The sequence below is a fragment of the Ambystoma mexicanum genome, chromosome 10 (genome assembly GCF_040938575.1).
Source record: "Ambystoma mexicanum isolate Mex_15411 chromosome 10, UKY_AmexF1_1, whole genome shotgun sequence".
In the NCBI taxonomy this organism is placed as follows: domain Eukaryota; kingdom Metazoa; phylum Chordata; class Amphibia; order Caudata; family Ambystomatidae; genus Ambystoma; species Ambystoma mexicanum.
In genome coordinates, this window is record NC_090932.1 from 1,074,349,931 (window position 1) to 1,074,363,641 (window position 13,711).

The 13,711-nt window shown below is 43.9% G+C and overlaps 1 protein-coding gene across 4 annotated transcripts in view; it reads right to left on the reverse strand.

Annotated features, from left to right (window-relative positions):
- Window positions 1–902: 902 nt before the first annotated feature.
- Window positions 903–13,711, reverse strand: part of TMEM230 (transmembrane protein 230) — a 304,580-nt gene continuing 291,771 nt past the window's right edge. For all 4 annotated transcript variants that reach the window (XM_069618877.1, XM_069618874.1, XM_069618876.1 and 1 more), the window contains one exon: window positions 903–2,862. In XM_069618877.1, the coding sequence (XP_069474978.1) occupies window positions 2,722–2,862 (141 nt within the window). In that variant the 3' untranslated portion in view covers window positions 903–2,721. The remainder of the gene's footprint in view (window positions 2,863–13,711) is intronic.

The following is a 13,711-nucleotide window of genomic DNA, read 5'->3' on the forward strand; positions in this document are numbered from 1 at the left end:
TTGTTTTACTGCAAATTTCAACATAATTATATTTGGGGGGTATGGGTAATACACACACCTTTACCCGCCATTACTGCCTGTCGCAGCAACATGCCGAAGACACCCGGATGGGACAGGCGGTGCTTCGACACCTATTCCAGTAAGGTAAGCCCCGGCTGCGGGGTTGCATCCTGTGGAATTTATGACTGTATGTGGTCCGTTTTTTCCTATGTTAACTATTACTGATGTATACATGATCATAGGGAACGGCCTTTACGAAGAAAGTATATGGGTTTGCATGCACGCCTCCTCTTGGGGGTAGTACTGCTATGTAATCTATTCAAAGCATGTGAATCCATGAAAGATCCAATGCTGGAGAAGGGAATAGTTTCTTACCTGTAACTCCATTTCTCCAGCATTGGTATCTTTCATGGATTCACATGCGCCCACCTGCCTCCCCTGATCATGCAAACCGGTTCCCCCACTACTTTGGGGGCCGAAATCTGAGGGAGCGCGGGGGCGGGGCCTGTATTTATATCATGACGTCCTGACGGCACGGGCACGCATGATACAAAACGAGGTGGATAGGACGCATAAGCGTCGAAAAAGTTTTCCTACGGGAAAGGGTCTATACAATGTACCGGGGATTCCCAGCCTGACGACGGGGAATATTCAAAGCATGTGAATCCATGAAAGATCCAATGCTGGAGAATGTAGGATGTCAATTGTGAGGCGTTTGTGGCTCACTCACGGCTCCTTTTTCCTTTGGACCCATCTACGTTTCAGTTTTGCTTTCCTTTAGTAGACTTAGGACAAAAAGATAAACTACATGAGCTAATAACACCCGATTGGAACTGGGGATCTCTGCATGTATGTTGAAAATTGACAAAGTTGGAAAATCCAAACACTTGGTACATTCCAAATTCAAGCTTTCATTAACATTTTATTGAACATTCCATTAACTGACAATTAAGAAAAATTGCAACTGTACTGGAAAAGCGAATTCAAAATGTTTATCTGGGTCAGGCATGGTACGCAATAAGTCTGAAGGTGTCCCCTGGCTAGAGGGAAGACGTGCCAGTCTGGTAAGGACGAGTACTGTCTGCTTAAGTAATCAGTGCACAAGCTTCACTCCAGATCATGAGTTACACCAGCCTATTCATTTGCTGCATCTGCACTCGTATCTCAACAGAGACCCATTTTCTTCTGCTAATCCCCAGTAATACAAAGCATACAACATGGATCTGCAACTTTTCGCTCTGCAGATGTTTGGACTACAATTCCCATCCTCCCTACCCAGCACAGTCGATGGTGATGGATCATGGGATTTGTAGTTCAAAGCATTTGAAGAGTCACAGGTTGCAGACCCCTGGCATAGAGTAAAAAGAGAAGTGCTTATCAATCTGACCAGAACACCATTAAAAGATTATTTTCAGGGACACTTTTAGGCACATGCAAGGCCAGGTTTAGGATAACAAACATAATAGTGGGTCATACTACTATTTCATCACAGAGCCTCCATACGGGGGTAATGGGCTCATGAAATGCTCAACAATTAGGTAGAAATATGCAAGTATTGGTCAAAGCCTTGGTCGCACTAACCACTAAGTTACTGTCTATGTGGACAACATTTATATTGTTGGTAACTTTGTAGAATTAACTGGTGAGAAATCAATCTGTATTATACATTGACCAGCGGTTGCAGTATGATGAAATATCAGCTCAGCTACTAGACGCACTGTAATATTGGACAACTAAAATTCTGTCTGTGCTTTGGTACGACAACTGCTAAGAAGAAAGACTTGAAACATTTGTTGTAAGTGTACAGAAATTAATTTGAATTTGGAGGACCTACAGTTTGCAACCAATTTTCCCAGCAACAAAATATTCTCAAAATCTGGCTTCCAGACACCATACGAAACATTTGGTCCCTAGTAGTTTTCTGTATCACAAAAGAAGCCCTGAACAGTGAACGTAACCACAGACCATTAGTTTGGGCATAGTTTAAGCCCACATATAGGGCTCTAAGGCAAAATGATATCAAAATAGCTTGTTCAAGGACAGTCAAGTGATTAGAAGGGTAAAAAGAGGATTGTTGCAGTTTCTGTCCAAAGCAGTGTGTAGAAAACAATTGAAAAATCCCTTAAATGTACAGTGATGGTGTTAAGGCCAGACATTAGTCTGTCCCTGACAACTGGGCTCACCAAAACCGCTCTTCTTCACTAATAAAGAAAATACAGAGTAAGCACAAGGAGTCCTATATGCACAAAATGTTTTTCTCCAGCCTGGATGAAGCCAGAACGATCATGGTCCTTCTTGGTCATTGCAGAGCTCTTCGTCATCAGACATGTAACCGATCCACCCAAAGTATGAAAACTAAATCCATGGATTTAGGAAGTTGAGAGATCATTTGGCCTGAGCAAACACACATTTTTAAGAACATATAAGAAAGTAGGAAGATTTGAAAAGCATGTTGACTCCTTAATCAAACGTATACATGTTTTGGAAACCCACTGGATCCTCGGGTTCTCTGCTGCTACTGCCAGTTCTCCATCCGAGTATAAAACTTCTTAGCCATCCAGCTTCCCGAGCAAGAACATATTCCTCTAAACATCTGGTCCAATGGGCATAGTCTTGCAGCGCTATGTCTTACACCTTACAGGAAAAAAAACTAAAAGCACAGGAGGGATAAACCTGTGGGGAAAAAACGGATGCCTCACACCCACCAAACTAAAGCACCCATCAGTCATCAAAGTCTGGGATGTCGTCATAGGAGTAACCCCGGTACCCCTTGGAGGCAAAGTATGCAATACGCAGGTGGTAGAACCCTGGCAGGAACACCAGTATTCCGATGATCAGCACGGGTATGGCGCGGTCCGTCCCCTGGGAGGGAAAGAAAGACTCAGTCAGCACTACAACAAATGACAAGATGGGTTAGAATGCTACTTTTCAACATGTTTCAATTTTACAGAGGTTTAGACGTGATTCAAAAACACACTTTCTTTTTGTAGAGTATTGTAAATTCAGTTTGAAATCTAAAGTGACATGAGCAGATCCAAGCAGGCTTCTGTCCTCAATGGGTATTAAGGCAACTCAGCCCACAGTGTGGGCTACATCCATACATGCAAACATTATCCATTCAGGAGACACTAGTCGAGTCCTGATTTTAACTTTGCATTCTGGGACTTGTGGTCCTGGATTTATAATGAGGCAATCAAGGATAACAAGTTTGAGAATGTAAAGTTAAAATTAAAACTAGGATGGACTAGCATCTCCCAACCAGAATCAATAATGTTGGCATGTATGCATATGAAAGTATAATGTGTTTGTCTGCAGTGCTTCCGTCAAGGCCGTTTCAATATTGTAAAGGCCAGAAAACCAACAAAAGATTAAAAGAAAATAGAAGTTAGGAAGGCAAACACTTCCATGGATTTTGCTGTGCATCCTAGAAGTATTGTTAAACATGTGGATGACGTTTTTATTTTCCTTCAATGTCTCCACCCTCTACTCCCTGTGGCCCGATTGTGCTTCTACATATTGAATGGATACATTCGGCCTCATAACAGGCAGCGTTATACCCGTTTTCCCACCCTCCACAGAAATGCCACAGACAGTAAATACCCGGAGCTCGCAAGTTTCTCGTGCAATGCATTAGGATATCCAGTCCTCGTTTTCATGCCTTTCAATTCTGTGGCTTGTTTTTTCCTTTTCCGTTTGAAATATAGGAAAACTACAAGTCCCAGAATTCAAAAGAAAAACAGGACTGCATAGCCTTCATATGCATAACTATGAGAAACTTGAGAAAGCACTGTGAATACCATCGGATTACAAGGTAGAATGCCACCTTGTAATACCACCAATTGTTATGTTCACCAAAGAGGTGAAGGTCAGTTTCGTTAAGCCCAACACCTCGATCGCTACAAATACGTCTTGACAGCTATACTACTGCTATGCATGCTTTAGACCTTACTATCAATAAGTCGAAGTCAGCTGTGATGAGATGTACCCCGGGCACCAAGAGAAGATTAGCTAGCCCGCCAACTTCCTTTGTTAATGGCAAACCTATGAAGCTCAACAATTTCAATTCTCAAAGTTTACTCGGATAAAATCTATGAACCAAGACAAAACATACAAATATACACAGTCCAGAATAATAAAACTACACATGCAAAAAACACATTAAACTCCATATACCAAAAATACGTCATCAACATTAAAATTGTTTTCAGTTAAGACTTGTTTACGTTAATGCATCCACAATGAGTTTTTTTCTATGCCATGACTTCGTCAGTTATTCTAAAGAACACCAGGCAACCACCACAGGTTCAGCTCTTAGCAAAAACATAAGAGCTGGTCGTCATTGCGTAAAATGAGCTTCTCTTAGAAGTGGAATAATGGTTTGTTTTCTAATGTCGTCATAACATGGGCAGAACACCACAAAATGTAGATGATCTTCTTTCGCAGTGCTGCAGCCCGGACAAGCCGAAGTCTGCTCATAACCCTGCCATATCCTCGTGTTATCACCCAGCAGCAAAAGGTTAATGCGCGCCCTAGTCAGTGCTCATAGATCTACAGGTATGATGCTATGTGTCAAATAGGGCTGTATTGTGTCCAGTTTCGTGAGGGGCAAGTATTTCCTGTTGGATTCAAGAGAAAGCCCAATTGACCCTCGATTTGGTAAGATTAGGGAGCGAAAGACCCTCCTGTACATTCTGCACTCAGCAACAGATAACAATTGAGCAGGACACTGTAGATTTGGCGCATTCACCTGTCTCAAACACTCAGAGATAAATTTCAGCCAAGGTATTTTATGCCAAAAAGAACTCTGCAGCAGGGTTCTAATTATTTCACGTGTCAGAAGGCCTCTTGGGTTTGACAAGATGCCAAGCCAGCGCATAAAAAAGCCACTTTGTGCCAATCGTCTCCAATATGGGTTATGTCCAATTCAACATGCACAGCATAGTTAGGGGCAGAACTACAGAGCCCCAATACATTTTTCAGGAAGTTGCTCTCAATCACCTAAATGGCCAGTGTATTTTCTTCTCCCACAGCATCGGCCCATAGTTGGTAGCTGCCTTGACTTGTGCGCGATCCACTTCCATGATTAGATTCAAAGGTTGGCCTTGGCACATCTTCATGAATCTTGAAATGCCCCCGAGTGCCTGTCTAATTTTGATGCCTTGTCTATGGACATGCACCATCCTCCTCCAATTTTCCGAAAAACAGATACCCAAGTAATCAAATTTGGTTACCCTGGGGATGATGGACCCATTGCTTACCATGCTGCACATTTTGATTTTCTTTTCCCGCTCCCAGAGCTACATGCCATTGTTGCCGACTTATACGTATTTACTGTTAGCTTTAAGGCAGTCATAAGGTCCCAGTCCCAAAATTCAAAAGAAAAACAGGACTGCATAGCCTTCATATGCATAACTATGAGAAACTTGAGAAAGCACTGTGAATACCATCGGATTACAAGGTAGAATGCCACCTTGTAATACCACCAATTGTTATGTTCACCAAAGAGGTGAGGGTCAGTTTCATTAAGCCCAACACCTCGATCACTGCAAATACGTCTTGACAGCTATACTACTGCTATAAAGGCAACAATACTGGTGCAAGAACACATCCCTGGCGCCTCCGGCTGCAACCTTGAAATAACCTGTGCATTGGCCCTGCTCCCCAAAGCGGATGCAAGCCCTGGTGTCCTTGTGGATCATTGGTTTAATAGCTCGGCTGGGCAGCCCAAAGACAGATAATGCCCCTACCAAATACAAGTTAAGGGCTTGATCACGTGTGCCTAGACCAGGCCTAAAGCCCTATTGGACTTCTGAGAGAATTTGGCTAGTTGAAATCCAGTCCTCAACATGTTGTAGTATGATGCAGCCAAAAGCCTTGAAGGCGGTGTCCAGCAGTGAAATTGGCCTGTAAGCCAAAGGGCTTCCAGGGTCTCCCTTTTAAAAAATGAGATGGATGATTGCGCATTTCCAAGATTGTTAAAAAATGCCTGTTCCAAAAAGGAGTTAAAACAGGCTGCCAAGAGGGGGACCCACAGATCCATTAGACCCTTATATAAATCTGCAGGGACTGCATCTGGTCCCGGGGCACGATTGTGCGACTGTTGGTTAACAGCCATCTCCACCTACTTCAGGGTCAGCCGCATCGCAGAACAGCAAGTTCCACCTGGTCTCATGCCCCCCGATATAGAGATGAGAAATGGTTGAACCAGGATTTAGGGGTTTGTAATTTTTTGCTGAATCTAATGGTTCGCATGAACCATTGGATCTAAAAATGCTACCACCAAAGGTTTGAACACCAAATGTTCGATCCTTTGATGGGAGCATTGGACAAAAAAAAGAAACAGGGGTTTCGGGGGTGTCCCAGCCTTGTCCCGCTCACTATACTTAATAGAAAAGAAAAAAGGGGCTTGTGGAGGTGTCCACCGCAAATTCCTGCTCACTATACTTGACAGTATAGTGAGCGGGGGAAACCCCTGCAGCCTTCTGTAAAAATTTTATTTTTAAAAAAGGCCCTTCGGCACCAGTTTCCCCGATCACGGAAGTGAAAGGGAACTGCCGCTGCAGGGACCCAGCGTGAAGAAGGTGGTAAGTGGGGTTTGTTTATGTTGGGGGGTGTGGGTGGGGGTGTGTTGAGGGTCGGGGGGTGGGTATGTACGTTTGTTAGCATGAGAAAGGTGCGAACTTTTGGTAGTTCGCACCTTTCTCATGCGAACGTTCCGGCGGCTGCAAAATCAGCCGCGGTCGGACCACGTAGATCCAGATTTAGCTGGCACGTGATTTTCCCTGTATGTCTTAGCTCTTCTGTATGGCGAGTCTCCTGTGACAAACTCCCAAAATGTATTGGTGTCCCCCCCTGTGAGACGGCAAACAACAAATCTTCCCATGCTTTGTTCTCAAGAGACTCTTTTCTATATTCCACAGCCCTTTTGTAGTCGGCACTTGTTTTGACAACCTCACCCCTAGCACTGTACGTTTTTTTGAGGATCCCCATTCGATTGTTTTGGGAGTTCATCCATGATTCATCAAACAAGCCAACCAGCATACTGTCCCCTTTGTTTAAAGTCATACTGAAAAGGAATCAGTCAGGGCTCTCTATGGGTCCTTGGACCAGGTAATCTGGAAGGAATCTGCATCCTGGTCGAGGATGGACAAGAGATACTGTAAATTGACTGAAACTGCTTTATGTTGGGCTGATAAGGGATTGCATTTTGCCCATTTTATTCTGCGTTTGGAGTGGTGATTTACTTCACATAAGTCCAACTGCGGGAAGACAACTATGGGCTGTTGGGAACGGGTCTAAGGGCCAGCCTCAGGGGGAAATGGTCAATAAAAACTTCCTGTACGACCCTATAGTCCACTATTGAGTTCCAATGTTGGACATGCATAAAAAGGTAGTCAATAGTGGACAAGCCCTGAGTGTTTATGAATGTCGGCTTTCCAGGGACATCTGATTCAATGCATCCATTAAGAGAGCGCATTCCCCATTACATTAACCACATGCCCAGTTGTAAATCCCTAGAACATACCCGATCATCCATCACCTGTGGGCGCACAATCCCATATGCATTCTCCTCACTAGAGTCGGTAGGAATCCCATTTTCACATTAAAATCCCCTCCCAAAACCAATGCCATTTTATCATCCAGGCAATTGAGACTGGTGCAATCCAACAATTCCTTCGGCACCCCAAGGCAATTGACTTCGAAGCATGGGAGCGGTTATAAAAATTGACCGCAGTAATTTGTCTCCCTGCTTAGATGTCGCAGTGGCATATTGAATGCAAGTGATGCTGGTTTCCCTTATCTAATGCAATAATTCAGGGATGATTTAAACAGAATCATCAGGCCCCCATAACAACGTCCTCTTTTATTCTTACGGGCAGGAATGGATAAAGAAAAAAATACATCCAGCAACACAATTTCAAGGGCCCACGTTTCCTGTAAAAGGATAATATTGCGCGGTTTCATATGGGCCACTACATCCAATCGCTCCATTTTGGATGCAGCCCCTGCTATATTCCAGCTAAGGATAGTGACCCAATTCCCTACAGAGTGAGCAGCCAGTTCCACAAATTGGTAGGGGGTTACGTCAGACCCTTTAAGATTTGCGAGTCCTTTATCAGACTCCCCTAATAAGTCAAGTTCATCAATTCCTGACAGGGAGTGAAAGCGGTTTTATGGAATCACTGCTCCACCACCATTCCAGCCAGCCCGTCCTCCCTCCCTCCCTCCCTCCCTCCCTCCCTCCCACTCGCTCCTATACTAGGTGGACATCTAATCTTTGCTGGCCTTTTAGCCACTTCCTAATGTTCCAATTGAGGACTAAGGTGACAAGGGCCCACTTTTCCAGAAACATTGTGTTGTGGATAAAATTTAGCCAGGGGGATGAATTTACTCACCTTGCTTGGATCGTGCTTATTGCACCCACTAGAATCCAGGGGAAAGACCAAGTAATTCAGCATAGCTGGCATAGCTACAGTGACAATCACGCAGTCACCTTCCCCAAATGTATCAATATTACCAATACAGGAAGCTCTTCTAGTCATCAGAATGTTTTGTGTGTTTATCTTCATGCCAGTTAGGTGCGTGTTAATCCAGTGAGTTGTTTGTTTGTTAAGGAAATAGTTGTCTCCTCCACCCCTTCTACTAAAGCAGGAATACCAATGATAACTCGCACAAATGGTGCGGCTTCCGGTGGAAGGTCCATAACTGCCTGTTTCACCCTCAATGATGCCCAGCCTGATTGTGATTCTAATAGAGTAGGGTGATTAACATTGTGTTGCTCTAAATCCCAGGACACAGTTGCCCTAGACTCCAGCCGTCCAGCCCTCTGGGCGAAGTCAACAGAATATCCAGAGGCTTTAAGAGCATAGTGCTGCACTGGGGTTTGACTTGAGTCTCAATAAGGGGTCCAGAGGTCAAACCCATGAAGATAACCGTTGTGCTTCCTGCGACCACCTGTTTAACTTCCAAAAGGTTGTTCTTAAATCCTCCAATGAGGTCGTCTAGAATGGTAAGAGATATTGAGTGCTTCAATTGGGAGATAGCATCCAACACCGAGGGCAGTTTTTTGTCCAGGACTTCTTCCAGGATCTTAAAATCACTGGACGCCGAGGGCAGGCCGTTCCTCCCCAACGTAGTGCAATGAGCCCCTGCTCTCATTGAGCAGCACTATAGGGCTGCCCCGGCTTTGAACAATGTCAGTCAAATTTGGTTGGACAACAGGTCTGCACTTACCCTAGATGTGAGCCCACTGCGGTTTGTGTCAGGTCTCCCCCCACGATCACCCGAATTGCATCGTAAGGGGGATGTTAGTATGCCCCCCCAAATTGCCTGTATTATTGAAAATGTCTTCAATTGCCCTTTCAGTGTTCGGGATACATTCTTCAGTTTCCCCTGCCAGCTGTTTCAAGTATTCATTCAGGGTAGATTGTTGGTGCATAGTGGTGCCCTGGGGCTTATGACCGTTTTGACCCTGCTTGCTTTTTTTTTGTTTTGCTCTCAGCTAGAAGCTGGTCTCTAGCCTTCCGTTTGGTCATAGTGGCTACACTTAGTGGTATAAGCCTGCCAAAAAAACTCCTCAGATCTTATACTAGCCCTAATTATTCTAATAACAGGAAAAAAAAGTAAGAATGTGCAAACTATGCAGATGTGTGCAAAGAAGCAAGCCTTACACCTGCAATAGCGAACGAGCACAGCACTCCACGCTGCCAATATAAAGTGCATCTGCAGACCCAGATGGTCAGGTCATCCAAGGATCGTACAAAAATGTGCAAATGTGTGCAGGCAAACAGGCCGTTTAGCGACAACTAAATGGCTATACAAAAAAATGAACAGAGGCCAAGCAAACGCGCAAATAGTGCAGCTGATAAAGAATGGGAACGAGGATGGCAAAGGCCGAATATAGATTCAAGAAGCTAAAAAAGTTCATAAAAACAAATTCCAGCCTCCTTTACAAAAATGAAGTTGGAATGATACGACCCCTCTACAATAGCAGTGAGAAAAGAGTCCAAATATCATTCAAGAACAAAGTTCAAAACTGATCAAAGCTAAGTGCTCAGGGCACACTCCACTGGCTTAAAGGGCTGCCTTAGTCAGTCTCTGTCCCCCTGGGCCACTTAAAGTCCTAGAGTCCAGGAGTCCAAAGGTGCTCCGGACGATGCCCAGACCCAGGCCCAAAGTAAGTCTTGCCCAGTGGAGTGAAATGCCAGTGGGCAATGAGACCGGTTTCCCAAACTCCAGGCTCTAGACCTTTGCGGTTCCAAATGGGTTTCAAATAATATCTGGACAGACAATTTGACCTATGGAGCCCAGCAACCCAGCAGCCCAGAGGGGTTCTGAGGTTGGTGATCAACATAGAACAGACAGCTCAAACAACTCTAGCAACATCTGCTGTCTTTTTCCGCCAAGTGCCTCTGTCACAATATGCTCTGGGTACTCCAAAAATCTGAGCAACCCACCTGGATGACCAATAGTCTCAGCGTGCGACTCTTCTAAAATCCCTGTCTTTTTACACAGATATTTTTCTAAAATAGTTTGTCAACAGGATGGAACCATACATCAGTTTGTCAACAAGCTCGAATCATACATCAAAGACACCACCAACACATAAAACACCCCAAGTAAGATCAACCTACCGGACAATTGCATTTTAGCAATACTCTATGTCGAGGCTTTGTATACGTCGATCCCACAGCAAGAAGGCCTAGATGCACCAAAGACCCTCCTAGACCAAAGAACAGCCAACCTGACAGTACCCACCCGTTTCATCCTAGAGTGTCAGGTTAGCCATGTCGGAGAACTACCTTTTATTCAAAGATCAGATATACAAACAAACCAAGGGAGGGAGTATGGGGGCCCCTTTCTCTCCAGACGTGGCCAATTTATATATGGCCCAGTACGAACTAGACCAGACCTGCTCCGACTAACCCCTACAAGGACAGCATGCTAGTGTGACGTTGCTACATTGACGATGTTCTCCTGGTCTGGGGAGGTACAGACACAGAGTTGAGCCTATTTCACCAGTGGCTCAATCGGTGCAACAGACACATTAAATTCACGAAACAGGATTTTCACTCGAGATATATATATCTATACACTAAAAAAAAACTTTGTAAGGGGACGTTATGGTTAAGTTGCACTACTACAAACCTGTCTAATTCAGTAAAAAAAAATTACAAACGTAACATAATACAAACGTGCCATTATGGTTCAAAGTAAAACTGAAAACCCCCTGAAATTCGGCAGTTATGGTAATCTAAGCAACCATAACTCGCGCCACGACCGTGCACTGCTAAGACTAACACCCAGGACATCAAAGATGACATCAAAAATGCAGGGCGGCATTGCAAATGTTGAAGATGAGGCGCATGTTTTTTTTGCTCATACAAACATTTTGGGATCTTCGTTGAAGCAGTCGCTTTGTTTCCACAGTGAGTTCCCAGAAGTCGTCATGACCTTGAGCCTACAGCACCATAAATGATGTCACGTTGCTCCGAATAGCAAGTTCAGAGAACGGACAAAACGGGCTTACAGTGTCATTTCACATTATTGTTATGGTCAGGCAACCGCTCACCAGCAGTTGTATTTGCCGTCCGAAGAAGCCCTCACTCGGGATTTGGAATCCATGGCACGCACAGTACGGCAATATATACCTAGGCGGGAAAGGTTACAGAAAATAAGTGTCAGTAACCAACCTCTACCAAAAGATTTTAAAAGAACACACAAAAAATGTGCAAAGTTCTATACAAAAGTATGTGCGCAAACTTCACATTTTAGTAAAATGTTACTAACGTCCATATGTGCCTATAGTAGCAGGCTACAAACGCCGAGATTTTGCATGCGCCGTTAGAGAAAAAAAAATCCCAACTACACAGGAAGACTATAATTCAGTTATGAAATGAAAAAGAGTGGACAATTTTAAAAAATTACGTCTCGGCATTTCAAAGAAGACTAAAAAAATGTTCAAGTTATACACAAAGCAATGTGGACAAAGTGAACGTTTCAAATAAGAAATAGTAATGGTAAAAAAGGATGAGTGCAGTCATTCCCTACAAATGTGCAACCTGTGCACTCTGCGACATTATAGAAAAAATGTAACAGGGCAGAAAAATAATACGTCAGTTATATTAGCACAATTAGATGTGCGATGATGTAAAAATAAAGCACGGTTCGCTGTACAGTGGCCAAAAGTAAACTTACAAAATATTTACTGCCTCCATTCTTTTTCTGCAAATCAGACACAAATGTGTTCGCATCGAATATTCTTTGTTGACTGATATTGCATGTCCTTTACAAACTTTTTAAAACATAACCTTATCAATAGCTATTTTTTTCGACCCTTTCTTCCCGTGAATAGCTTGTAAGTTTCCCTTTCGCTCAAGGTCAAAAACAAATGCCCCTTTACATTCACTCGGGTGCGCGGGCGTATTGAGCGTTCATCCAAAAAAGCAACTCATGTGGCCTTCACTCAGAAGCCAAATACATTCTTTCTTTGAAACAACCTATTGAAATTCAATGATGAGAACCGCTACTCCCATACACCTCCTGAAGCGCTGTTTCCAGCAAACACTGCAGATGACGGCCTCAGTTTAAAAAATTTAGGAGGCCAATGCGAGGAAAATATTATTCCAAGAGACATTTTAACCCACACGCTGTAATTGGTCGTGGTGCAGTGAGCACGAACTTCCATTTAAACGTATCATTTTGGTGACAAGAAAACTCCACTTTTTCTGTTTGTGCTCCCACATCTCATTCCCCCCCTCAAAGGTCACCTTTTGAAATAATATTACTTGAGTGTTAGAAGTCTAATGCTCTATTGCTTTGGAGAGGTTTCTGGCGATAACCGCGTACCCGAAAACATGAATAAAAGATAGGGGGGGTCACCGTAGAAAGGTGACTTACTTTTTTTCAACCAATCAAAGAAAGAGCCACATGTTCACGGGCACACCCTTGTTCCCCCCCATTCAGTGTAAGGGGAAGAGAGACGTTTTGAAAACCCCTCCCCCTTATAACTTTAGCCCCCCTGCACCAAACATCACCAAACTTTCCAAACAAAATCAGAGTGTCCGATATATTTTTTTTGTGCAAAGTTTGGTAACGATTCGTCCAAGGATAGCACAGTTATAAGGCAGCCAAAAACTGTTCTTTCTTTGGAAACAGCATCTCCACCAAAACAACACAGTCACTAACGTGTCTGTGTAATGTGCTGCAGTGGGTGACGGCAGGACCTAGAGAGTTTGATGTGTCCACATATGTTTGAATGTATAGGTGTACATTGACTTATAACTCCACCGCTTACAAGCCATGCAACCAAGACTGTAAACCCCCCCCCCCCCCAGAACCAACAGACTTGGTAACCTATAGTACGGGTGTATGCATTGCAGTAATATCATGTGGTGGTTCTGGCCAGGGCCTAGGATTTTAGGAGTATGATGTATGGGCTACGGGCTGCAGCCGTGGAAGCAAAACTCTACATCCTGCCCACAACCACCTCAGTGATGTACAGTAGTATGGGTGTATTGATAGGTGTGGTATGCTTCACTTGTTCTGGCCAGAGACTGCACTCCTAGCTGTATGTTCAAAGATATTTTTGCAATGCGTGGATGTGCACTGGTTTATACCTGCAGCGCTTATAACTTTGTTCTTGCTTGCATGGCCTTCAGCCATGCACCCAGCACTGTACACACTCCCCTCAAACATGTAATCGATAATC